The sequence below is a fragment of the Megalops cyprinoides genome, chromosome 17 (genome assembly GCF_013368585.1).
Source record: "Megalops cyprinoides isolate fMegCyp1 chromosome 17, fMegCyp1.pri, whole genome shotgun sequence".
Lineage (NCBI taxonomy): Eukaryota > Metazoa > Chordata > Actinopteri > Elopiformes > Megalopidae > Megalops > Megalops cyprinoides.
The window spans coordinates 27567888-27593409 of NC_050599.1; the positions used below are offsets into that span (position 1 = coordinate 27567888).

Here is a 25522-nt window from a genome sequence, read left to right on the forward strand (position 1 = left end):
TTCACTTTTTCCCTGTGAAACTGCATGAATGGGTGGCTCTGCAGTTAATCCCAGCAATATTCAGGAAGCTTTCCACAGTCTACAGAAATACATGTAGATTAAATTCCAGTGGGGAGAAATTTACTCTCTAATTAGGCCTTCTGCCAGCCTCTGAATGTCACATTTGAACAATGGGGACAGAACTGTGATGTGGCTTGATTCCAAAGAGGAAATAGTCATCCCCTGTAAGTTCCTTCCTGTTAATTGCAATACATTTCACACTTATAGTGCTGCCATCCCATTTCTGCACTGTAGACTTTCACTTCAATGCACAAAAGAAAGTTACCAGGTTTGCATGAGAAAAGGGTCCTTTCCATGTGTACTTTGATGTAGCCTAAACTCCACTCGCACACAAGGTGCGTACACTGCCTGTCAGAAAGCATTGCTCACCACATTTAGAAACATGGGGCCACACTGCGTGATGCTTTTTCAAGCTGTGCTTGGAATTAAAACATTTTCTGAGATTTCAGAAAAGAACCCTGGGTGATGCGAGAAACACTCCGTTGTTTCTTTTCCACACTGTGTGGGGTAGTGGTCTGAAGAGGAGGGGACTAAGGTGATGGATGGGCCATCACAGTCAGCTGACCTGACTGAGATCCATTGGGATCCACCTGGAACCGAGGAACATGAGCAGAGTTCTGTGATCCTGCTGAGATATTGTTCTATAACCTACATGACGTGTGTGTGCATCTGTGTGTATGTATGTGTATGTATGTGCTCTAACTGGACTGATCAATCAACTTTAGTCATTCTTTAATCAAACTATTTGATTAGGTTATTGGCAAGGAGTTCTCTTTGAGCACTGAGCCTTATGACCTAGGTTAGAAACCAGAATTTTGACTCATACTCACTAACTTGACTAAAATTAGTGCAATTTAATAGCAGAGTTTGCTTCTTTTTAAGTATGTAACAAGCTGTTTTGGGCTGTAAAATGTGCTGTCATTATTGAAAACATGTTCTTGCATTAATACCATCCATCCTAAATAATTATGCTGCTGATTGAAGTTTTAAAAAAATAACAGCATCTGTGCTCTCAAATTTCACAACATTTCAAGGGTCTTGTGAATCTTTCCCTCAATTTTTAGACTAGAAACTAAATTAAAATCTGCACCTCATTAAAGCTGCTATCATATAAGTTTAGTACTAATTACCTAAATTACAGACTCTCTGCATATTAGTAGTATACTTGAATGAATGTACTATTATTAGTATTAGGAGCGTGCTAATATTAGCAATATACTTGAATTCAAAGTATACATAAATATATACATACACATATACACACAAAGGACCACCAAGTGGGCTGTGAGTCTTGTCTTGGGGTAGGTGATGGGTTGGTGTGGACTGCCAGCATGGCCACACCATGAGCAGATCCCCATGGACTCTCTGTGGGAGGCATGCATGGGACCTCATCTCCAGCCCACAGTGGCTGCCATTATGTCCACAAGGTTGTCGCAGGGTAGTTGCACGCAGGCTATCGAGCTTTGTGTATCCTACTGGTGGTTAACAATCTGAGGAAAACAGCACCAGCAAATGAAATACCCCGACCAGAAAACCAGAGGCAAGATACAAAAAAGAGAAATATTGTGAGCCACCTATTTTCTGAGAGAAAAGACATCAGCACTGGTGTTTTATAATAGCACAGGCTACTAGCTGCAAGGCCATAGGTTTAATGGCGTTCCATCTGATACAGGGCGACTGTTAGGGCCTGAGGGGAGAGAGCGAGGTGAGATGGCCCTCCAAAAAGGGGCCATTCAGGTTGGAAAGAGATGGCTGCTCCAGTTTCAGTTAGGATAACAGCAAATAGAAAAACACAGGAGAGGGAAAGATGGCTAAAGAGCCAGTGTAAATGTTGCACCAAAGACAAAAACATTTTTTTTCCATTATTTGATAAAATTATACCGCACTCTGAGCAAAGAACCTCACATGTGGTCAGTGTGTGTGGATTAAATTGGTGTTCAGAAGTGCTGTGTGTGTCTGTACATGTGTATGTGAGTATGTGTGTGTAAGTGCATGTAAGTGTGACAGTGTATGTGTGTGTGTGTGTTTGTGTGTGAGTAAATGTGTGTCCCTATATGTGTGTGTGTGTGAGTGTGTGTATGCATGCAAATCCACACATCAATCTCTGTCTCTTTTCAGCTACCTGGTTTCATTGCTCCATGCGTACCCTGTTGCTCATAATTCCCTTAATCCTCCTCAGTGACCTGGGGACGCTGGCCTGGGTAAGCGCAGGGTAAGCGCATCCGGCCCAGGCTGCCACTTCAACAGATGACACGCGCAAAGCTCCGTGACTCGCTCTCTGCCACCACTGCCCGGCTGTCACTGCGAGCAGGTGGAAGTGACAGGGACGGCGCTTGACCTTTTAAAAATGCCACTGGAATTATGTGATTTGATAAGAAAAACGCCGCCGGCCGCCACGTTTGATTAGGCCACAATCCTCTGACAAATCCGCCAATGCACCTCAGCCAGCGCTGCACCCAAGGAGCCGCCCATTCCCCACGCTGAATCACCACCCCTCTAATTGTATGTTTTGCCATTTTGCCAGGATTCGTGGGCCTTAATGCAATTAATCCTAACCCTCGGAGGGGGACTGAGCAGAACCCCCATCACAGACACTGGTGGGGTCGACAGGTTCAGAGGCCGCGTCCCTGAACCCATTTGCCATTCCTGCGAGTCACGTTCTGCTCAGCAGTTAGCCTTATAAACGCTCAACCTCCACATTCTGTCTCTTTCACTTATTGAAAGCTTGTTATGCTGGTGTCACGTGCTCAGCTGTATCTCAGCTCTCATCATGCGTTTATTGCTTGGCCTTTCTGTGGCAGCTTTCATGGGGTGTTGTTTTGCTGTGTACTGATGTACTTGATAAAAGGTAAGACTCTTTTGTTCATTTCAATGTGTGACTGGAAAATCAACACAGCTAATAGGGCAATGAAATGTCAGCAAAACAGTTTGTTCTGAATATGTACTACCAACTTCTGTTATAATCATAATTACTATCTGTCGAATATGATGATATTATGTCCCTTATGCACACACATGAACACACACATGCGCACGCACTCAAACACATGCACACATGCACACATCCACACACACGTCCTCTCACGATCCAGGTGCATGTTATGTTCATATCAGTTCAATATTCATTTGCACTTACGCACATTAACTTAAGTACACAACTCCTTCTGCCTGAGCAGAATAACACTGCTTAGCACATGGGGGAGTCATGCCATTCTTAGCACATTCAGCCCTGATTATTGATACCAGTGGAGCATACAGTATTTTCTGAAAACACACTGATGGAGTCAACTGGAAAAGATGTTTGCCCGTCTGCTTCAATATAGAGCCAATCAGAAGAGCCTGATCTAGCTTTCATTTTTTTGCCTTTTAATGTAGATTTAATGCAACATGAATAATGCTGATATAATTTTGTGACACGCCTTTGAAAAGTACTGTAAATGTATCTAACAGAAAACTCTAAAGTGTTTTGCATCCTGTGCTGTTGTCCTGTGAGAAATACAAACTTAATGTTCCCTTAGAAAAAAGCAAAAGAGTAAACATCTTGTCTTATAAATACAGGTGTGAAAGCCATGAGACTACAGTGGTTAAAAGTCAGTACATCAGTGGATACATCCAGGGTGAAGACCTGCGGTTATATATAGAGCGCTCAGACACAGAGGGCAGAACGCACTTGCGTGAGGTTACCGCACCAAGACTGCTATGTGTTGTATTCTCAACCCGCTGGGAATTTGCGTTTCCCTCTCAAACAAAATCACTGCAAGAACACTGGTAAAAGAGACTTATCGACGCACTATCCCAAAAAACTATCACAAGCAGTACACAAGGGGCCACATGCGGTCGATGAGACAAATTATTTATTATGTAATAATGCAAATTCTCCGCTGTGTGCTCTGCACTCTTACGTAATAAATAATTCGTCTAGATTGTGGACTGTGCGCAGACCTTATTACTCTGTTTTTTCAGGGCGCTTACTGGTGATTCATGCACTCCTCTGCCTTTGGCTGAATACATGCACACATGCAGGAGTGCATCTGTAAATGTAGCCAGAATCTGCTAAATGAAAGGACAGGCGTATGAAAAGACCTGAAAGAAACCATGTCACTCGGCACAAACCAGTGTTTTCCAACCAAAGTGCTCATTTGGGTGACCCACTTCTCAGAAAACACCCTTTGAATGTGCCTGAGTTTTCTTTTAAGACATTATGTGCTGAACCTCAGTGGGTGACAGTTCTGACATAAGCTTGTAGGTGATTTAGGAGGGAAAAAAGGTGCAATTCTGGGATAAGTACATGGTGGCTAAACGTCAAAACACACAATTAATGCTTATGCACACAAAATAGCATGCACTGTCACTCACAAAAACAGACACATATGTATATGCCGACACACAAAGACACACACACAAACACACTTTCACTCACAGGCATATGTGCTCACATGTGCACATACACACATATACACACACACACATACACACACACACAAAAACAATACACACACAACACGAACACCTGCTTAATACGTATGTTCCCACACACAGATGCATACGCGCACGTACACACACATGAACATGCAAAAAACATACACAAACACACATAATCTCTCTCACACACAAACACACATAATTTCTCTCACACACACACTCACACACTGACACACACGCTCTCCTGTACTCACACTGCACGATCAGCTCCACAATGGCCTCACGCGGCTTGACGTTGAAGCCGTTGTACTGGCTGGTCTGGCAGCGGTAGGAGCCGGTCATCTCCCGCGAGACGTTGACAATGCGCAGGATGCCGTCGTAGCTCTCCGTCTGCATGCTGCCATCTGGCATGGGTGCCTCCTTGTCGGCGCGAGACCACAGGATGATGGGCTTGGGCTTCCCTGAAACAAGGCACTGAAGCTCCACCGTGTCGCCCTCCTGGGCCACCAGGGGGGACTTGCCTCGGGGGACTGTCAGGTTCGGGGGAACTAAGAAGGAGAAAAACAGAGGAGGGACTGATATGGGGCTCTAGCACGTCAGACAGCGGAGTAACCGGGATGGTTTGCCCCCCTCCCCCCACCACCCCCTTGTTTGGCAACCCGGGTCATGACTGAAAGGTAGACGCCTGCCACATGCTTCGCCAAGAGCCTGAACAGCAGGCCAAGGTATCATACTCACATACTATTCAATGGTGAGACTCTTGTCTGTGCCACTTTTGCTTGCAAAAATGTCTTCTGATTTAACATATGCGACATTTAGTTCTTGCATTAATTCCCACTTTTGAAGTGTATTTCAAATCTAAAATATGCAAATTCTAATGCAATGAATTAAAAAGAAGACAGTTTAATTCATAGAGCATGTTTTGTCATTGAACTTTTTTCGTTTAAAAGCCAATTTATCCATCCCCCTCTTTCACCCTGCCTACGGAATGAGCAGCTATATGTTCGGCTCTGCTTCTCCCTCTGCCCCTGCTCAGGAGCACCAAGGCATGACAAATCCCCCCGATACACTCACATGCGACTTAATGGCTGTTTCTCACACTACAAGTCCCATAGTGCACCACAGCAGGCAAGCACTGAATGGAGGATAGGCCCCTCCCCCACTGAGGTCATCTGAAGATCTCATCGCTGTCTGACGGGTCACTAGGAGGTGCGTCTGAGCAGTGTGATAAAGGTGCCCTTGCTGACATAACCCACCCAACCCCAGGAGAATGGAGCTAATTAGGCTGTACCAACATGGGCTCCCTCTCTCTGTCAGCTAACGACATAGCCAAGGCTCGTTCTGGCAGTGACTTAGACCGCAGGGCTCAAACTTAATCGACTAAGCTATTCGGGACCAACAGCTAATTGTTTCAGTGAATATGAGCTGTACAGTTTTTTTCCCAAAAAAAAAAAAAACCAACAGAAAATGAACATTAACATAGCTCACACAGGGCAGAGTACCTTGCCCTTGGCTATAATACACAGCACCCTTCTTGGCATTCCAAATTGTAAACCTTCTGGTAACAAGCAGAATTAGAATTCTGAGAATACAATTACACTCCCCCCATTGCAATCACCATGGTAACGCAACAGTCAGTATTTCAGCATGTCCCGTTCAATGACATACATATTGACTAAACTGCCAGCCCTGATATCTGAACACAGACACTTCAATATGGCCCAAATGGGTGTCCTTTCCAGAGGACAGGGGTCAGCCAATGGCTGCCAGTCTTGTTCATTTAGACGCTACTGGTCTATTGGAAAGCTCTTCCTCCAGACCAGCAGTTCTTGAAGAGCAGTGTAGATAGTCTATTCCAGCCTCTTTTTTTTAATTAGCTCCTTAATATGTGTGCTCATGTTGTCAGTTCAGCTTTTTTTTAATGAAAACATGCTTTGCTGTGAGATTTGAGGAATAGCCAGACATGTTTCATAGCAGTGCATTATGGGAAAATGCTGTTTATTACTGCATATGTATACTACTAACTAATCAACCAGACCAGAGGCTGGGGTTTTCAATCTTATGCACGTTTAGTGCACTTTTTTTCAGGCTTTGTCTGATCTATTGTGACATGTGCCCCTGTGTATGCATGATTCCAAATACCCCCTACATCCTTCTGTGTTACCCCTGGAGGTATCTGTAACCCTTGTTTAGAGTCTTTGTGCTGCACCAGTTGAGTAAGGGTAACTGACTGATGCACACCCTGGGGAGAAGTGAGCTGAGAATGACAGCCCTGCTGTAGGCCGAGGTGCAGATCTCCACAGCAAAGGTCTCTGTGGCAGCACTGGGCTGCGCTCCCCAGAGGGGTCCTGTTACAATCAAAACTCTGTCATGGCATTGCACGGTCCTACGTCCCCACCACAGGGGACGAGGTGGTCTCAAACAGATGGTCCATTCAGGGCTCAGGGCGGCTTGCTCCGCTGATTGTAAGCCAGGGTGCATGTAGGGGGATGGGACTTCACCTTTGAAGAACCTATACTTCCATTAGGCCTTTAGCTAACTCTGTCCTCTCGTTTAAAGGAGAAAATATGGATAAACAACCTCCCCTCTTCACACACAGGCACCACGAGCAGGAAAAAAATGGCATTTATTAAAACTGCTGATATTCAGTAAGTCTTTTCATGCAGCAAACAGCAGGGATTAAAGACGCGTGTTAGCTCCAAATGACGGGTACATCGCACAGTCCTCCTCTGAACACTTCAGAAACAAACTCCTCTCTTCAACAACAAGCACCATGAAGTATCTCAGACAGCACAAACCAGTCAACTTGGACACAGTCCGCCCCAAACGCTGCTGACGCTTAGCAAAAACCATCTGACTGAACACAAAAATGCTGCGCTGGGTATCCAGCAGAGAGCCAGCCAAAGTGATTCAGTCACCGTTCCATAGACAGGCTCGCCTGGGGGTAGGGACAAGCGCAGGGTTAGGATAACCCCAAGCAGCACCGCTTTAAAAGTCACCTGAAGATACCCGCCCTTCATTTTGGTGTTCGCTCTCTCGCACCTGGAGCCAGTAACACTTGCTAGAGCGGCAAAAAGGCAACCTGGGGCGTCAGTTATCATGGCGCGGTGTTGGTCAGTGGAATGCGTGGCCATTGCCCCTGGCCCCCCTCTCTCTCCCAGCCCGTGGTGGGCTGCCTGTGCTTCCAGGTCTCCTTTTCCGCCGCATCAGAGTGGATCTGTTTTCCAGACACCCGCTTCGCCCCCGAAGGGGTCTCTCAGGGGAGCAGGTGATGGAGGCGGGACTGACTGAGGGGGTAGGACTCGCCCGGGAGGGGTGAGGGGAAGACAAATGGGAACAGACGGAGCCGCGGCATGGAGAAATTAAAATAACACCAACAGACAACAACAGAAACACTCAGCTAGAGACCTGCACTGGTGTGGCTCCAGCTCTACACTGTTCTCTCCCTTCTGTCCGCAGTGGGATTACTTTATTGCCCTGAATGACATTAACACTGTACAGAAAGGGGGAGAGAAAGAGAAAGACAGACAGATGGAGACAGTGTGACAGAGAGAGAGAGAGATAAAGGGAGACAAAGAAAAAGAAAAGAAGAGAGAGAGGGAGAGAAAGAGAAAGATAGAGGGAGACAGAAAGACAGAGTTTTAAATACTTCTGTGTGGAGTAAAATATGGGATCCACACAGTAGGGAAAATATTACTATATGAGAAAAACACCCAGGTGGAATTCCATGCAAAACACAGGAACATGCCCACCAATGAATGTAGAGCTGAGCAGGCTGATATACAGTTCTTATCCATAACCAGAGAAGGCCGCTTCATTTAACAGAACATCTAAAAACAAATTAATCACACTAGAAGGCTCTCAAAACCAAAGAGCTCAGCCCAGAAAAGACAGTAAGAGAGACAGAGAGGGACACAGACGGTCACTGGATAGAAACCACAAAGCGACCGTTCAGGTGGTGACATAAAGGGAGTGAGGACGTGACACAGCATGCTAAGGAAGGGGAGGTGCAGATTGTATGACAGAACAACCACCCTGGCAGCAGACAGCTTCTGCATTTCATTAGGACGGCAGCGCAGGAGCTGAGATTACCATGATGCCACACCGTGCAGATCACACCGCCAGGTTAGGTGCCGTCTGCATGCACCACTGTACCTCTGTAATGTAAGAAATGTGTCTCTGTGCAGACTGCAGATGAAAGAGGCTGATTAAACATTCACTGTTGCAGCTAAGACACATGTACACTCTCCTATGAGAAATAATACCAGGTCTATGCAAATAAAAAAACAGGGGCATTCTGTAATCTGGCGCACTGCATATCTGAATGTGATTATCCCATTTGCACAGCCTTGCCTTCAGTAGCTACTGTAGCAGTAAGGGTCTAAGGTTAAAAAAACTTATCCTGAAAAGAAATAACTGCACGGCATGTTCTGATGTAGCCAATATTCTAAATATCACACTCATTGATCATAATTTTAACACAGCGGCTTCATAATGGCTGTGAAATTGCTTCAACAGATCCCAACCCTTCCGTAACCGTAACGACAAACGAAGAAGAATTGCTCCCTTCCTTTGGGAAAACTTGATCCACATACTCTCCCTTTGATAAACGACACCATGGTAACATATTAATTAAATTCTATCTGTCACAGGGGTCGCAATCACAGGGTCGCAATCACCGAAGGCCTCATACTTGTGCATTCAGCACTTTTGGCTTACTTTTTTTCCCTGGTATCATGTTTAACATTTAACGGACTAATGTAAAGATTAATAGTGTGCTATGACAGACCGCAGAAACAGCACTGCTCTGAATTCTGGTTTGTCTCTCCTCTTTAATCTTGCTGGCAATGTAGAGCAGGTCCTGACGCTCATTTGCCTATTTGTGATGAATAAAACATGAGATAAAAAAACAGTTGGTTAATGACTCAATCCTCACAATGAAAAATACTCGCAATCTTAGCCTGGGAGAGGAATATGAGCAATTTTGTTGGTTATATATAGTGTTATCAGTTGTTAGTCACTTTCAGTTTTATCTTCGCAGGGAAATCTGCATGGCAGAAGCATGAGTAAAAAAAACACATTTAGGTATTAATCATGTTTCTGTCATCCCAGTCCTTTATATTTATCACTTTATGTTTAAAATCAGGAGCTTCAAGCACATCACAGAATTACGTTTAATGTGAACAGGAAGACCTTTGCTATAGAAATAATGTGATAAGCAGTGGGATCACCCAAGGTCCAATTTACAGCCTATATACAGTTAGTGTCCACTGTAAATCAATCCCTCTGGAGAGATATTACATCATTGAATGATTTGAATGATTTTTTTCCCCAAATTTTTACCATTGTTGGCATTCTACTTTTGGCTTCTAATTAGACAGTAAAGGAAAGGTGACGAAAGGGCAAAAATACTTTTCATAAAGGGGTAGGGCGACTAGTTTACAGCTTCATTAAAGTGCAAAGCTTCCTTTAGCTGAGGCTGGCAGCACACTGCAGGAAAATGAAGGAGACACTTTCGTAAGACCCAACACCATTGTTTCAGCAACTGTCATGTTCCATATGCCCACTTTAACAAAACAGACCTGATTAATCCATCAATTAATTAACCCAAGAAATGAAAATGATTTAACTGTTTTTTCTTTCAATCAACTGGGATCACTAGTGTAAATAGGTCACATCCGCCCCCATCCCTGCAGAGACCCCACAATGGGGGGGAGGTGGATGGCGGAGCTTGGTGGAAATAGATGCTCACCAGTGGTGGAGGAGATGTTGACGTCGATGCTGATCTCCGGGATGCCCCCGCCCTTCAAGGCCGCGATGCAGGTGTATGTGCCAAAGTCGGTGAACTTAAGGTCAATGATGTCAAGGTTGGTGGTGCCGGCGGACACGTCTGGGTCGGTCTGGGTGATGACCATCCGCTCGGAGCTGCGCAGTGGGCGGCCGTTCTTCAGCCAGCTGAACACCAGCTCCTCGGGGGGCGTGGCCTCCACCTGGCACGAGATCTTGACCTCCCGCCCAATCTGGATGTTGTCATCGTTGTGGTATGGGTCCGGGGTGATCCAGAAACGGCCCTTTTTCAGCGCTGTGATCGGAGAGAGCAGAGCATGCTGGGTAATGGGGTCCAGAGGGAGAGTTCTGGACAGCAATTTCGCAGTAAAGCATTCTGGATCAGTGCCTACAGGTTTTTTGGCTCTAGCAAAGCATCCCCATAAAAAATATATTATACTGAAGATATATTTTAGAGATTATATATTTTAGCTTAATCAATATACTGAAAATATGTAAATTGTTTTTGTGTTGGTACATAGCAGTATATTTCTGACATGTATTAATATATTTTAAAAGTATCTGTAATATTGGGATGAACAACATATTTCTAAGTACAGTATATTACATTAAATTTCATTTTCATATGGGTCCTTATGAAGGATAACTAAGTATCCCCCTATCCAAAATAATTTAATATATTTTCTCAGAACATAAAAAAAAATACAGGGTTGGAAGTTTTACATCACAACTGCAATCCCAGTTTAATGTCTTAAATAACAAATACCATACTCTGCTCAACAGAAATAAAAAGACTTCATTGGAACTACATGGAGCATTTTGCTGATATATTGAGATGTGTTTATGTAAATAAATGTTTTCCTATGAGACAAGTTCAACTCCCATCTCTTTGAAATTATTGGACTAATATATCTTTGTTTTATCCACCAGTAAATTTTCATAAAGCTGTTGAAAATCAAAACCAAAAGGTCAAATGGAGACATTTCAAAGGAAATTGCAAGTTATCATTATAATTTCTGGAAAGATATTGTATAAACAGCATTATGATGAACAGATATGAAGCCACACAATAGAAATGCTTTTTTCATGCATTTTACTCTGTAGTATATATGCTTTTGAGTGGCAAGCAGAGCTCCTCACATCAAAACATTGATTTCTCAGTTACATAATGTATGAACTATATAATGCAATTAAGATTCTAGAATGTGGTTTTGTGAAAGCGCAGAAAAGCATTCCATGGTTCCTTTCTTCTCAACGCTCCATTTAATGAGGTACAAGTGAGTGAGAGACTGAGGCTGCGGTGTATTCTGTTAAAGCATAAGTAATTCTCTGAAAAAAGGATCAATACTTCACTAGTTGTTAGGAATTATATAAGAGCGAGTGTTTCAAAATGAAATTCAACAAACATGTTTCAGTCATTAAAATGTGGCACTGCGAAGACGGTCCAAACCACGCTGACCAATATCCAACCACGGGCTTTCTGTGAGCTCTGCAACACACAGTATTGAACCATGACTGCTTCTTTGATCAACATCTGTTTTGTTACGGTCTTGCATGCCTTCTGGGTGTTTCTCAAGCAAAAAGAGGCATACGCCTCAGCCAGCAAATCCTTCCAAGCCTGCAAGTGCTCTCCCAGTGCCACCGCGTAGCCTGTCACAGCACCTGCCGAAAGCAACAGCTGGACCAGCTTGGGATGGTTGCCAAAGGAGATGGGCGGGCTGACCGGCACCTCCAGGTTATATCCGCCCAGGAAGCACATGCCCTTGAAGTGAACGCCACTCGGACCACACTTTCTATGACCACTGCGTTTTCATGCATATTTCAGTAAACCCCACTCCATGCCAGTGTTCTGCTCAAAAAAACAATTTAACATTAGCAGTCGCGCTGTGTCAGAAGCGCCACGGCTGCAGCACCGCTGTGGAGTACATGTGCATAGGTGCAACCATGTTGTTTTTTATGGACTCAGCCCATTTCCTTATCCAGTGCGACTCATATATATTTTCCTGTACATTATTCATCAATATGGCTAGGTATTTACAGAACAAATTCAGGTTAAGTACCTGTCTGGGGACCTGTCTGGGAACCAAACCAGCAACCCCCTGGCGTACAAGGCCTGGCTGCTTCCCCCACCACACTCTTTAGTGGAGAGAAAGTGGTGCAAATACTCATGCCTAAAACAAGGTAAATGGTACCTCTGTTGTCACGCTCCACACCTTGTGGGGCTGGACGTGATTGGCTAGGAATGTTTATGCCTTGCCTTCGAGTGACGGGCCTTGGGAAGCACTTTTCTGGAAGCAGAATCAGTTTAGTGTGCCTTGGCTGTCGCTGGGTTGCCCACCCCCATCACCACCACGCACTAAACAACATGACTCATCTCAGAGGGCTGCTGCATTTTTTACAAGAACACCAGGTTAAAACAGCACTTCCCCATTTGTGTGCCCTGACTAAATGTACCGGATGCCACCGCTGTCCGCCTCTAGTCAGACCGCATCAAGTTAGGCGATTTTGCCCGCTTCGGTGAAGTGAAAAAGTCCAGTCACAGAAATAGACGCTCCTACATTTGTAAAGGTCAGTAGCTTATTAGGAGCTGTAAAAGCTAACTAGAGTGGGAACAGTACTACCCGCATGTAAATCTGATGGGGAAGAGTCTATGGGCTGAACAGAAGAATCCTGCAGTTTTTAAACACACCTGATATCAAAGCCAGATGCACCTGTGACACCAGGACCGTTCAAATCTCGTTTGTCGCGTGTTTTGTTCCCCTGGATCTCAAACGAGCTGAAGCTCAAAGCAGCTGCAAATATCAACCCGCTGATGGTGGCCAAACGTCACACCCCCCTCCCCACCCCCCAGCAGACGTTTAGCTGTGATGCGTTACAAAAGTGCCCGTGCGATGCGAGCTTTGGGAAGTGCAGAGAGAGTAAACAGAGGAACACAGAGTCAGGGTGCATTATTAATGCACCGCTTTGGGGCGGGAGGGGTGGGAGGAGGGATGTAACTTCCCTTTTCTTCGCACATACCCGTCGCAGGACGCAGCTCTATGAGCTATGCAGCGCGAGCAGCGAACACGCACTCCCTCAGAACTGCCAATCCTAATATTTATATCGGCGGCAGCTCATCTAAAAATACACAGAGGTGTCGGAAGGAAAGGCGGAGAACAATGAGGGAGTAAAAAAGATAAGACAGAAGTGCCTTCAAAGGGCCTGAGTGAGAGAGCAGTGGCAGCCATTTAGGGAAGATTGGGCAACACCAGGCAGTTCAGGCAGAGTCGTTTGGTTCCATTAGGCTGCGCCGCGCTAAGATATTTATGAATTTGTTGCACAAGAACAGGTTGCTGAACAGAGTAAAATAACAGAGGGCCAGAGTCATGACAGGCCACAATGTCTAGCAGCTCTCCCAATGGGCACTTGGGTTGGCGGATTTTCAGAACGCTGACATGACAGAACTGTGAGATTGTAGTGGTGGAGGCCCCTGCCCCTGCTACATGGTAACCACGAGCTACACAGTGCCTGTCTCACTCACAGTGCTCACAAGAGGAATTAGGGACTTTGGGTTTCACCTCATATATAACACACGAAATACATTTCCATGCAATTGCCGGTTCAATATCATAAACCTTGCTTTCTTTCAGTTAAATCATATTGCACATGGTGATGAAACTTGCAAACAAGCAAGTCATTTCCATTTATTTTTTTAACTAGTGGAAAGGTAAAAGGAAAGTTAAAATAGCTAAATCCACTTCTGATGACCCTAAGGTGTTCGACACACATTTCTCTTCATAACTTCAAGATTTTTTCACCTGTACTTCCCTGTGTTCCCATAAAATACATTTATTTATGTCCATATCAGATGCCTTCTCAGAGATTACAGATACATTACTATTACATTATCCCTGTATGCATGTGAATAATGTGTTCCTGTAACTGAGGTTAAGCACCTCAGACAAGGGTAGAACCTGCAGCTTTAACATTAGAAATCCAGCACTGAAGTATAGGCACATGCCATTGAGCTGTCCCACCCAGCTGCTGAGATGGGAGAATGGGAGACCGTATGATGGCAGGTTGTCTCATGTGAGTGGCCCTTCAACCCCTGACCACTGCCCGCTATCGATCCTGCAGGGGTCCACACCCGCCTGGTGCAGCACAGCTCACTTACATCCAGAACCCCCCCCCCCCCCCCAAAAAAAAACACTCTCCCCTGCCGCTCATTAATGAGAATTTTATGCAGCACAGGCCCATGAATTATTTAAAAAAACATCTCTGATAAGAGCCAATTTACATGTTGATTTACATGCTGGCGGCCGGCTCTTTACAAGCCGCGTAGAGAGGCGTTTGTTTTTGTTGGAGGGCCAAACATCAGCAGCGGCGAGCCCGCCAGAGCCCAGCGGGCCGTCCGGCTATAAATAGGCGAGAGAGTGTCACGGGAGGCAGCCCGCCGAGTGGCCGTCCGGGGGCTCGAGTGGCCAGTGTCTCAATTAACGAGCCGGTAAACGTGGGCCCAGATTTCAGCAGCTCCCACCGGAGCTGTCACAAAAGACATTAATTACGCCGTTTGATTCGGAAGCTTTGGTACATGTGGCCCAGCTCCTTTCCTCATATTAGAGGAAAAGCACTTGAGGCTGAAGGCGGCGGAGGGGTGCTCAGTCCAACTTTAGTGGAGGCTCATGTGTGATGTAAGCACGTATCTAAGTAAATGCCACATTTTGGGGCCAATGCTACAGCCTGTCCACCTAATTTGCTGTGGAATGGAACTGTTTTGATGAACTATGTTAATGCCAATGTTATTTTTTCCACTGTTTTCCAAGAGTGTCTCAACCACCTTTTCCTCGCATTGCCTGGATATTTTTGGTCAATGAAATAAAGCAATATTGAGGAGGACAAGTAATGGTTATCATAATTCCTTAATTAAATTTAAGGAGAAATAGCTACAAATATTCGGCCAACCTCCACCCTCCACCCTTAGGAGTTTTGGCTCAGGTGTTTCTTGGCCTGGAGTCATGGGGCTCAGTGAGCCAGGAGTCGGTGAGCGTCTGGCCAATCTGGAGAGAGTGAGCTCTGTGCTTTTCGTCTGTGTTGGGTTTCGCCGCGCCAGGCGCCTGTGGGTGTCCTTGAAGGACGGCCGAGGCGAGAGCCGTACTGAGCCAGGGGAAGCGCAGCCAAGAGCGCAGCCATCTGCTCGGAGAGGACCCGTGGAAACAGACAGGCCCCCTGGCAGGATGGGCCCCCAGGGTGGGTGGGGTTGTTCAAGGGCTGGGGCCCATAAACCCAGCCCCACCCGTGCCAATCCCAACCCGCAGGACGCCAAGGAAACAGACCATGACCCGCAGGACGCCAAGGAAACAGACCATGACCCACAGGATGGCATGGAAACAGACCATTTATGAAAATAAATCTCCACTGTGAAAATGAGCTGGTCTCAAAAGGCTGAAAAAACCAAAACGACATCAGGATGCACCTCTGTTTCTTTCTGTGCTAAACCACTGCCCCTTTCAGTGCTTTAGGAGTTTATAGACACAGCAAAGTTGTTAATTTATTTTCCCTAAGTGAGGCCAGCTTCCCTCGGTGGAGCAAACAGTCTGTTGTCAGCACTGTCACAGGCCTGGACTTTGTGTCATGACAACTTCAAAACAAACTTGTTTCTGCTGGAATCCAACTCACCTCGCTTGCACATCACGTAATTCTACTTATGTTGTCTCCTTGAGCTCAGTTTGTCTGCACAGTGTCAGACTTAAGAAAAGCACACTTCTCCAGCTAAAATAAACCTCATCAGCTTAATAAGATCTATTTCTGCATCGAACAAATTGCTTCCATAATATTGTATTATCACATAGGTATTTACCTTAAAATAATCCCTGTTTTCAATTGTCACTCATGTCTCTATGCCCATCTCTTTTCATTTAGCTTGTTTGCTAGCTCAAGAAATCAATAGTAATAATGCCTTCTGTTTTGTGTTCTTGTTCTCTAAATATCTTTTGTTGCCAATTCACATTCTAAGGCTTTCACACCAACCTTCTCCTTACAAAATAAAATGTGGTCCTCTGACTACTACTTTTTAATAAAGGTGTTCCCCACCAAAAAACAAACCAGACTAAGTGGCTGACAATGCAGCACTCTGAGGCTTGATTTGCACAAAGACAAAACTAATACTTTACTAATATACAGCTCAGCATATTCAATTTACCCAGAAGCATGTGCAATTTCAGGTGCCTGGGTTTTGAACAAACCTGAAATGAAAGCAAATGGCATCTCGGTGTCCAATGATCAACTATTCCATTCTATGCCAGAGGTTTAAACTGGCAAGTGCATTTTCCCTGAGAAGGCTCTTCACTCCTCGACAGTGACCTCAGCTACTGTAAACAGATACATTAAACTGTATATTAAGAGGGAGTAAAAAGTTTTAAAAAATCTCTGAGGTCAGTGGGTGCCCTGGAGATTACTAGAAAGTTGTAGTTTTTTGGGGGCTGCGGAGCATTAGCAAAGGTGTAGCCTTGCTTTATGAAATGGTAGGGTCCACCTTCTCTCCCAAAACAAAATTAGGTCAAATTATGTCTTTAGACAATAATTAATAGGGCTTCTTTGGTATTAATACAGTATTAACAAGTGCTAACAATTTTAAGTAGTAACAATTATTGCATGTTTCTCATGTTGTGTTGCAGAAAGTTGCCTTCATATGCACAACATCAAAACACAAACTTGGGGAAGTTCAGAAAGGCACGATGGTGCTCAAAACAGTAAGCAGACGGCAGCATTCATGTTTGCAAAGGGAGCACATTTATTGCTGACACTAAAGGCACAGCGTTTTTCTCCCCCTCAAACAGCCCGTAAGATCAGCGATAGAACAAAACAGCTCCACCAGCACCCACGTCGTTATGATCAATAATAAATGTGTACCCATTGCAAATATGAAGGTTACTCTGTTCTCTCTATTTCAAAGCCCTATTATTGATAAACATTTGTTACAGTAATAAAATTTATATTTCTAGGGGCTGTGTTTGTAAACTGGTGCTTACCACACTTAAACGGGTGTTCTCTGTGTTTGCATGGGTCCTTTTTCAATGGTAACCGGGTTCAGGTTTTAGAGTTGACCTCAGAAGTCACACTGCTTTTGGGCCTCTAGAGGCACTGGAGAGCACCACCTCTGACAACAGTGGTGGTAAAATTGTTGCATATTGGACTAGATAGCATTACTTCTGATGATGATAGCAGTGGACTTCTTGGACACTAATCATTGTCTGCTAGAAGCAATGGCAAGCACTCCCTCTACAATGGTGGCGGACTTCTTACATACAACCTTTGTCTAATAGAGGTGCTAACAGCACCAGCTCTGACAACAGCAGTGGTAGAAGTGTTGCATATTACGCTTTGTCCACTAGAGGTGCCAGAGAGTGTTACCTCTGATGATGATGGTGGTGAAAGTGTTGCATACTAATCTTTGTCTATAAGAAGTTTCAGAGAGCAGCTCCTTTGACAACAGAGTGGTAACATTGCACCATACTACTCTTTGTCCAATAGAGGTGCCAGACAGCGATACCTCTGACAATGATGGTGGTGGACTTCTTGGCAGGGTTGCCCACGTTGTTGTTGGCCAAGCAGCTATAGACGCCGGCATCCTCCGCGGTGACGGCAGGCAGGGTGAGGGTGCCGCCATTGAGGACGCTCTTCTCCGGCAGCGTCTCATTGCTGGAGACCCAGGTGAGGGTGGGCGGGGGCTCGCCGCCAGACGTTATGCACACCAGCGTCACCGTCTGGCCCGGGTTCACCACTATGGGGTCCTCCACCAGCAGCTTGATGGTAGGCGACGCTGCAAAAATAAGTAAAAAAAAAAACACAGGCCCATGTTTACTTCAAAGCAGCAGGCCTGCCTGAGGCCAGAGGAGCTTAACCTAACACTCCACGCATCAAAATCCCTCGGATCCTGTCTGTCACAGTTCAAACATACCTCCAAGCGCATTAAATTGCTCTGGAGTGAAGTTTTATCCATCAAAAAAAAAACAGTAAGTAGAAAAAAAACTCAAATATGAAGTCAGTTGAGGGACGTTATTCAAAAAAAATCCACACAAAATCCACACAATTTTGCTATTCCATTTTTTTAACCATATCTCAGGGAATATGCACAGCCCTTTATTCAAGAAACACTTACAGAGATGTGAAACTGGAGTAAAGCTTATTTTAAGTGAATGAAGATAAGCAATTGGGACAACACTGCAATCTGTGTGACTTCAGTAATTCATACCTTTCATATTCTCTTTTTCTTAAAGACCATGAGGGAATATTTGAGATTTGGGAAATCATGATCATAAACTCATGCAAGCAGCCAGGATGAATGCTGTGAGATCTGTATCTGAGTCAGTGAAAGTCTCCCTCATTACTGATTCAAAATCTGAATAGAAATACACTTTGCAACCATTTACAGATCTGAAGTCCTCACTGTCCTTTACAACTTTCATATGATCTATTTCTTTGTCAAGCAGCTAGGTCCAATAGCAAGCTTTATAAATGCTTATTGATACTTTGTCCACTGGTCAAAAACTGTTATCTAGGATTAGTAGAATTTCTTAATGGTAGTTATTTTTTCTATAAATGGAGAGATTTCCAATTAAACAAAGAAGATATCAATGAGTGTACAAGTGAGGTCAACAAATCACTTCTATAAACACATAATTACGACATTCAAGAAAAGTAGCAGATATTTTTTGGATGCAGACACCTCATTAATGAGCTAATTATCCAATAATAGGTGGACTTTGAGGAAGTAAAGAAATTAATCTTTCTGAAAGCTTCCTAAAGGCCACATAAAATCCGGTCCCCCATATATTAATTCTCTTGAATCATTCTTTAGAATTATGAATTGCTAGTGTTGGAGTTCTAATTGGGCCTGAGGGATGGGGTGGAGCATTCTAAGGCTGTTCTGTTTGGTGGAGAGCACAGGGGTTGGCTGGCTTTCAGTGTGGGCAAATAATCTCCAGGACAAGCCCAGAAAGACCAGAAAAGTCCAGCACCAGAAGGCCATTACCACAGACAGGATATCCCGTATGTCCTGATTCATTGAGAAATGTATCTTTTACTTTTTTGTTAAGCATGGAGTGGCACGTGCTGAATAATACAGAAAATGATTAGATTCAGAGGCTGCAGTTCGTTTAACTGTCTTGTTTTCAGTGCACCAGACACTGCACTTTACTTCTGCTTAACAGACACTCTAACAGTATATCAATCATGTACCAAACAAAAGGATATTAATATGAATGTATCTGAGTACTCAATATACTCCACTCAGAAGAAACACTGATATTACAGTCAACTATACTGTATATACATCAGAAATACTGGGACAGAATCTTTCCTGCTCTAACTTTGTTTAAAAACTCAATTTGTAATAATCAACCAACCAGTTTATGAGAATCAATTTGGGCTCACTCATCATGTAATATGGAGCTCAATGTAGCCATGGTGCATAATTAATGAAAAAACACTCAAATCTCTTATCTCACTGATTACCAAAGCATCAAGCATGCAAAATATTTTTGCAGTTTATCTAAGAGCCTGAATGCCAGTGAACATGGCAGGAATCAGGAGGACACTTCATACAGCTGAGAAACACTGACTTCTTGAGTCTTACAATTGTCTTAATACCAAGCTGAGTAACCGGGCATTCCACATCCTACACTAAGATTCTGTGAGGCATCGCAAACAGGCCAGGCACCATGGTGACAATTATCATGGAGACACAAAAAAATAATTAACGTGAGTCAAACTGCAATTTTATGTTTTAATTTAGGGACGGACATTGCCAGGGCTACAGCGCCAGCAATTTGCATGGTGGCATTCAAATGATTAACATGACTCATGTTTTTTATTTAATAAAGGACTGTATAAAAATATTGAGTATGTTTTTTAAAAGATAAGCGTCCATCTTACTCCGACTGCAGCTCTGCTTTCAAGGATGAAACGCTTTCGAATTGCCTTGGATGGAGCTCTCTGCATTGCCTCTATCAGTATTTTTAGTCAAGTATTACTTTTGAAATCCGAAGAACAGGGAAGACTAAAGAAATTGTTACCGCCATGCACTAAAGACTCCGCATAGCTATGAGGTGACGACTCCAAACACCTGCGCTCTATTGCTGCTGTACTGTGCCTTAAATGCACACCTGCGGGCAGGTTACCTGTCTTGTTGGTGAGCCTGAAGTGGACATTCTTGTCCTCGATGCCACACACGCTCCGCACCGAGGCGATGCAGCTGTAGTTGGCGTAATCCTGGGGCCGGAGGTTCTTCAGCTTCAGGATTTTAGTCTCCCCCTGCAGATGAGGCCATGCCAGAAAGAGCGACATTTGCATTGGAGGTGTTCCGCTCATTTAGATCACACTACACACCTGGTTAAACTCAAAGACATTCTGGATGTTCCTCTCCGAATGCAATAAAGACATTCTATATCCTTTTAGGGGAATCACTTGCTAGCTGCAGGTGACAACAAGTTAGAGGTCCTCACTTTGAATGTGGGCAGAACCCTATGGCCCAACTTCAAGACTGACCATGTCATTTGCTGAAAATTAAAGGAAAAACTGCAACAAATTGGCCTCATTCTACCAGGGACAGGAGTGTGGAGGTTGGTCAGGGTCTCTCATCTCACTGTTCTCAGGCATCCCCTGATTCGTCAGACATCTGCGAGTTCCTTGGCTGAGGTCAGTGGAGTGGTGCCTATCCTTCAATGAGAGCCTGACCTACTGTAGTGCACTGTGTGACAAAGACAGGTAATTGGCCGTGTGCTAGTGGATCAGAGGATTGAATCTGTCTTGCCTCAGCACTCCTATGCAGATGCGGAGGCAGTCAAGGTGAGACAACCTTGCGCACAACGGTGGCTCCAAAACAGGCTTGCAAAAAAAGGAGAAAGCATTTAAAAAGAAATGAAGGTACATTAGAAAAAAATGCTCTTTTGTTTGATTTCTTCCCACTGTCTACAGAGGCTTTAAAAGATCAAAAGAGGAGCGCAAGGTCTGTGCAATGTCTGTCCTCATTAATTACCAGCACAATGACATTTCACCAGGGTTTGAAAATGTCACTGTGCAGCTTCATTCATCTTGGTGACACACATTTTTAGGACGAGGCTGCACCTTTGTTTCAGCTGATTCCATCGTGCACAAGCACACACCCCTGCTTCTCCAGCTTCTGTCTGGCCCTGAGCTGTCCAGTGCAGCTCCGGTTACACACGGCTCAGGCTTATACCCACCTGCTGTCAGGGCTGGAGGATTTATGCTGATGTTTCTGCCAGCCTTAACTGCCTTTTGCACTTCAGTTAGCACAATATTCCCTTTACTTACACCCGTAAACGCGTGATCCTGGATCCTGCCTTTGTTTTTTAAATACAGAACGCATGAATCGATGGCTCAGAGGACACGCTGCCACAGCATCAAACTTTCATTGTATTTCAGCCAGGTATATCTAAGGATAAGACGTGCTTGAAAAATAAATGTTGAAATCATCCAAGTCTGCTTGCTGTGTGTAACCATGTAAGCCTAGCAGATAGCTGTTGTGGCCTTACCCTTTCAGTAGGTGTGAATCCCTTTGGTAATACTATTTGGGTCAGACTGTAAATGTGTGTACTTAAACTGAGCTTAGCCCAAAGAAATTCACTGTTCAATTTTGACCAAATTTGTGAATCTGCATTTGCATGAAACTGCTTTTTGGTGAACCCCTGTCGCTAAACCTCATGTTGCCAACATTGTCATAATGGTGGGTTAGCCTGTGCCAGCCAAGGCAGATGCAGCTAGGAGTCCATGGCTTACCTGTGTGAAGAAGGGCTCATAGATCTCCACACCCTTGTCGGAGCCCTGGGAGAGGACCTCGTGCCCGCGCCGCCAGCTGTAGCGGACTGGAGGGTTGGAGTTGGCCATGCACCGCAGGAACACGGTCCGCTCGTAGTAGAACTGCTCCTTGGCCTCGCCGATACTCTGGTGCACGGTCACCACAGGGTCGTCCAAGTCTGGGGAGAAAACACACCGGGGGGGGCTTGTCAAGAACGGGCGCCATTAGGTGTGGAGGCTGGGGCACTGCACTCTGTGTGTCACGGGTTCAAATCCTCCATCGGGACATGTTGTTTTACCCCTGGGCAAGGTATTCCACAACAGTCACTGCAGTGAAGCTCCAGCTGTACTGGTCACATTGCAAGCATTGTAATTCACCCTGTGTGAGTGTCAGATGAGCAAATGACTAACGTATTGCCTTGTAAAGAAGACTTGGCTCCTTTCACTTTCTAACACACTGTCTTGTTATACTGTGTTACAGATTACTGATGACAGCAGATGAACTGGTAATTTCTGTCTGGCAATTTATCTTTCGAAACAAAGACATTTACTCAGGCCTAACATTTATTGGGACAACACTGCGCTAGAACAGCAGCTCAGCTTGGAATTGAACCCACAGCTCAAAGGCATAGTGTCTAATCAATGAATGAACCTATCAATCAATCAATCAATACTCAGGACCAAACCCATGCAGAACTTGACAGATATAGAACCAGGTTTCATTATTTAGGATGACATGGAAAGAGGGCGGCCAGACTAAAAGGAATAAGTGACATGGAGGCAAAAAATAAGGATGCTGTCACAACCTGTCACCTGTTGCTTCAGACACAAGTGACAGCAAATAAGGAATGCAACTACCAGAATGTCTGTGAAAAATTTCAACCAATTGAAATGCACCCACTGGCAAGCAAGGAGACATCTGCTGACCAGTAAGGCTTTTTTCACCAGTCTGTATTGATCTACTGCTGCCATCAGCTCACATTGTCACAATTAGCTAGACTGTGTTTGCTATGCAATGCTCAGGTTCCCCCACGCAAAAATATCTTACTCACTCTTACTTTAGTCTACCTTGGCTGTTTGCTGCAATCAGGGATGGTGCCATTCTCCTGTCTCTCCCTTCCATATTTATCATCTCTGTTTTCAGTACTGATGCCAACTGACGTGAACATAGCTTGGCAGGTCAATGACTCTGCCCACAACCTGCTCTAAGCAGGCTAACTAGTGAGTGGAGCCGACGCAAGTCAGCACAAAAAAGAGGACTGTAGAAACCCACCCAGAACCTGATCTATGAAGGCCAGTATGATTCTAGCATTGTGTTGGAAACCAGCAAGTGTGACTGATGCCTACATGATGTCAATGTGATGACCCCACCCACGCAAAAAGAAAAAGAAACAGACACGTACCAAGTGCCTCTATTGTGTCGCCTTAGCAACAGACAGTGGCTTAATTAGAACAAAAGATGAGACAAGTGCTACACGTGAAGTAAACGAACCAGGTTCTGTCACTGCTGAAACGACAGCAAAATGACCCACACTAGGTGAATACAGGATCATTTTAGTGTGGTAATCGTGAAATTAGTGCATTAGTGCATTAGTGCATTAGTCTCTATTCACCAATGGATCCTGGACCATTTCTTTCAGCATTAGTCACTCTTTTGGCCCATTGGGGTCCAAGGTCACAGCAAATAGCCTTTCAATCTGGTACACAGTATCAGTAATTAAGGTTATGAGAGGGTGCTAAGGAATGGGGTGGGAGAACTGCTCACAAGATTGGCATCCAGGTCACAACACAAATCTAGCTGTGTAATATCTTTACAGAAGTAGAATGTTCTGTATGCCAAACCATAGACTAAGGGCACTATCAATATCCTTAAAAGCACATTGACAATAGACAATAGAAGTGAGATGCCCATGGTTGGATCACTTCCTGCTGAGAACTAGAGAATACAATAACGATTTTCAACTCTTGTCTGTTTTCACTGTGTGTCTTTTTAAGTGTCTTAAGAAGACAAAGTGTCTTAATATTACAAATAGTAATATTAATATCAAATTAATTACATTCACACTGATGTTTCATCCATTTGATGAAAAATAAAAAATCCCTTCACAGTTGTGGGGGAGGGGTGGTTGGATTCTCCTAATCCACCACCAATGTGCAGCATCTGTCTGGAAGACACATGGCAACCATTTTGCCTCAGAACACTGACCACATACCAGCTGTGGTAAAAAGTAGTCAAAAATGGCAAACTACAGCTAGGCTTGGCGGGCCTTCCTAGGCAGTGGCTTTAAAAGAAGGATCCCGATTTCTTAATTTTCCGGTTCATTTTCAGGAACAGCTTAACAGAGGTTCTGCCCGGTCTTTGCCATTGCGCTGTCTGAGCAACCACACTTGCAGATAATTAAAAGGATTTCAAGTTAATCACCTCACTCACAAAACACATTTAATACAGTCTCCGGAAGCTGGAAATTAAGCTTGCACAAATGGTGTTCATCACAACACTTTCTGGTGCCATTTAGCTCACCGTTAAAGAATGTCTGCTCACGTCTCTAGAATATCGGAGAGCGGAGGACCCACTATTTTTTTGGAATAGACTGTTTAACGCAAGTAAAAGCAGATGTAAATAAGCTAAAAACTGGACGGACAAATTGTCGAGTCAATTATTATGTTCAGGCCTTCTGACATAATCACAGCTCACTGAATCATAAAAGAATATGGCCCATTTTAATGAGCCATCTTGAGCTATAACTCTGTTTTAGTCTTTCAATGCTCAATGAGGAAATATGATATACAAGCTACAACTGATCATTTTACCCACAACTGGGCTGACATTTACTAGTTTTTGTATCATGACTACACACCAGTAAATGTAATACATACTTTATCACTGTTTATCAGCTTGGTGTTTAGTCACTGTAGCCTGCCTAGAATACAGATAAATAGTGAAATAATAATGATAATGCTTATTTTTTAAAGCACAGTTCACAAATAGTACAGATACAATAATACAGATTTATAGTATTAATACACTCAATAATAATCACCACTACACAATCCTTCATACTCAGCCTTACTGAGATTTAGAAAATATATGAGCAACATGTTAGCAGAAATGTTTGCATTAAACATCCAAAACTAGTAGCAGTTTCACTGTCTCTGATGTCCTTAGGCAAATCTCTCCAAAGCCATGGTGCACAGCTTGAAAAAACTATGACACCAAAAGAACAATGCCTGGTTAGATGATAAGATGGGTTGTCAGTGGAACTGAGACTGAGCTTTATGATGTAAGAGATATGAAATACAAAAAGGGGATGGGCCATGTGGGAAGGGGAGGGGCCATGCAGGGCCTTAAATGTTAGTAGCAGTGATGAGACAGTGTATACAGAACCAGTGAGGTCTGCTCTTAACTTTTAGCACATGTCACAAACCAGACTCATAAGCTTTGAATGGGTGGTTGAACTTC

At 44.2% G+C, this 25522-nt stretch overlaps 1 protein-coding gene across 2 annotated transcripts in view; it reads right to left on the minus strand.

The window, feature by feature from the left end:
- LOC118792259 (MAM domain-containing glycosylphosphatidylinositol anchor protein 2-like) overlaps positions 1-25522 on the minus strand; it is a 140925-nt gene that overhangs the window by 57892 nt on the left and 57511 nt on the right. Inside the window, exons 4-8 of one of the 2 annotated variants that reach the window (XM_036550065.1) lie at positions 22045-22241; positions 20427-20559; positions 17798-18067; positions 10235-10564; positions 4737-5030 (exon numbers count right to left, since the gene is read on the minus strand). In XM_036550065.1, coding sequence (XP_036405958.1) covers positions 4737-5030; positions 10235-10564; positions 17798-18067; positions 20427-20559; positions 22045-22241 — 1224 coding nt within the window. Of the gene's footprint in view, positions 1-4736; positions 5058-10234; positions 10565-17797; positions 18068-20426; positions 20560-22044; positions 22242-25522 lie in introns of both variants that reach the window. The other variant, XM_036550064.1, reaches the window with a different exon arrangement.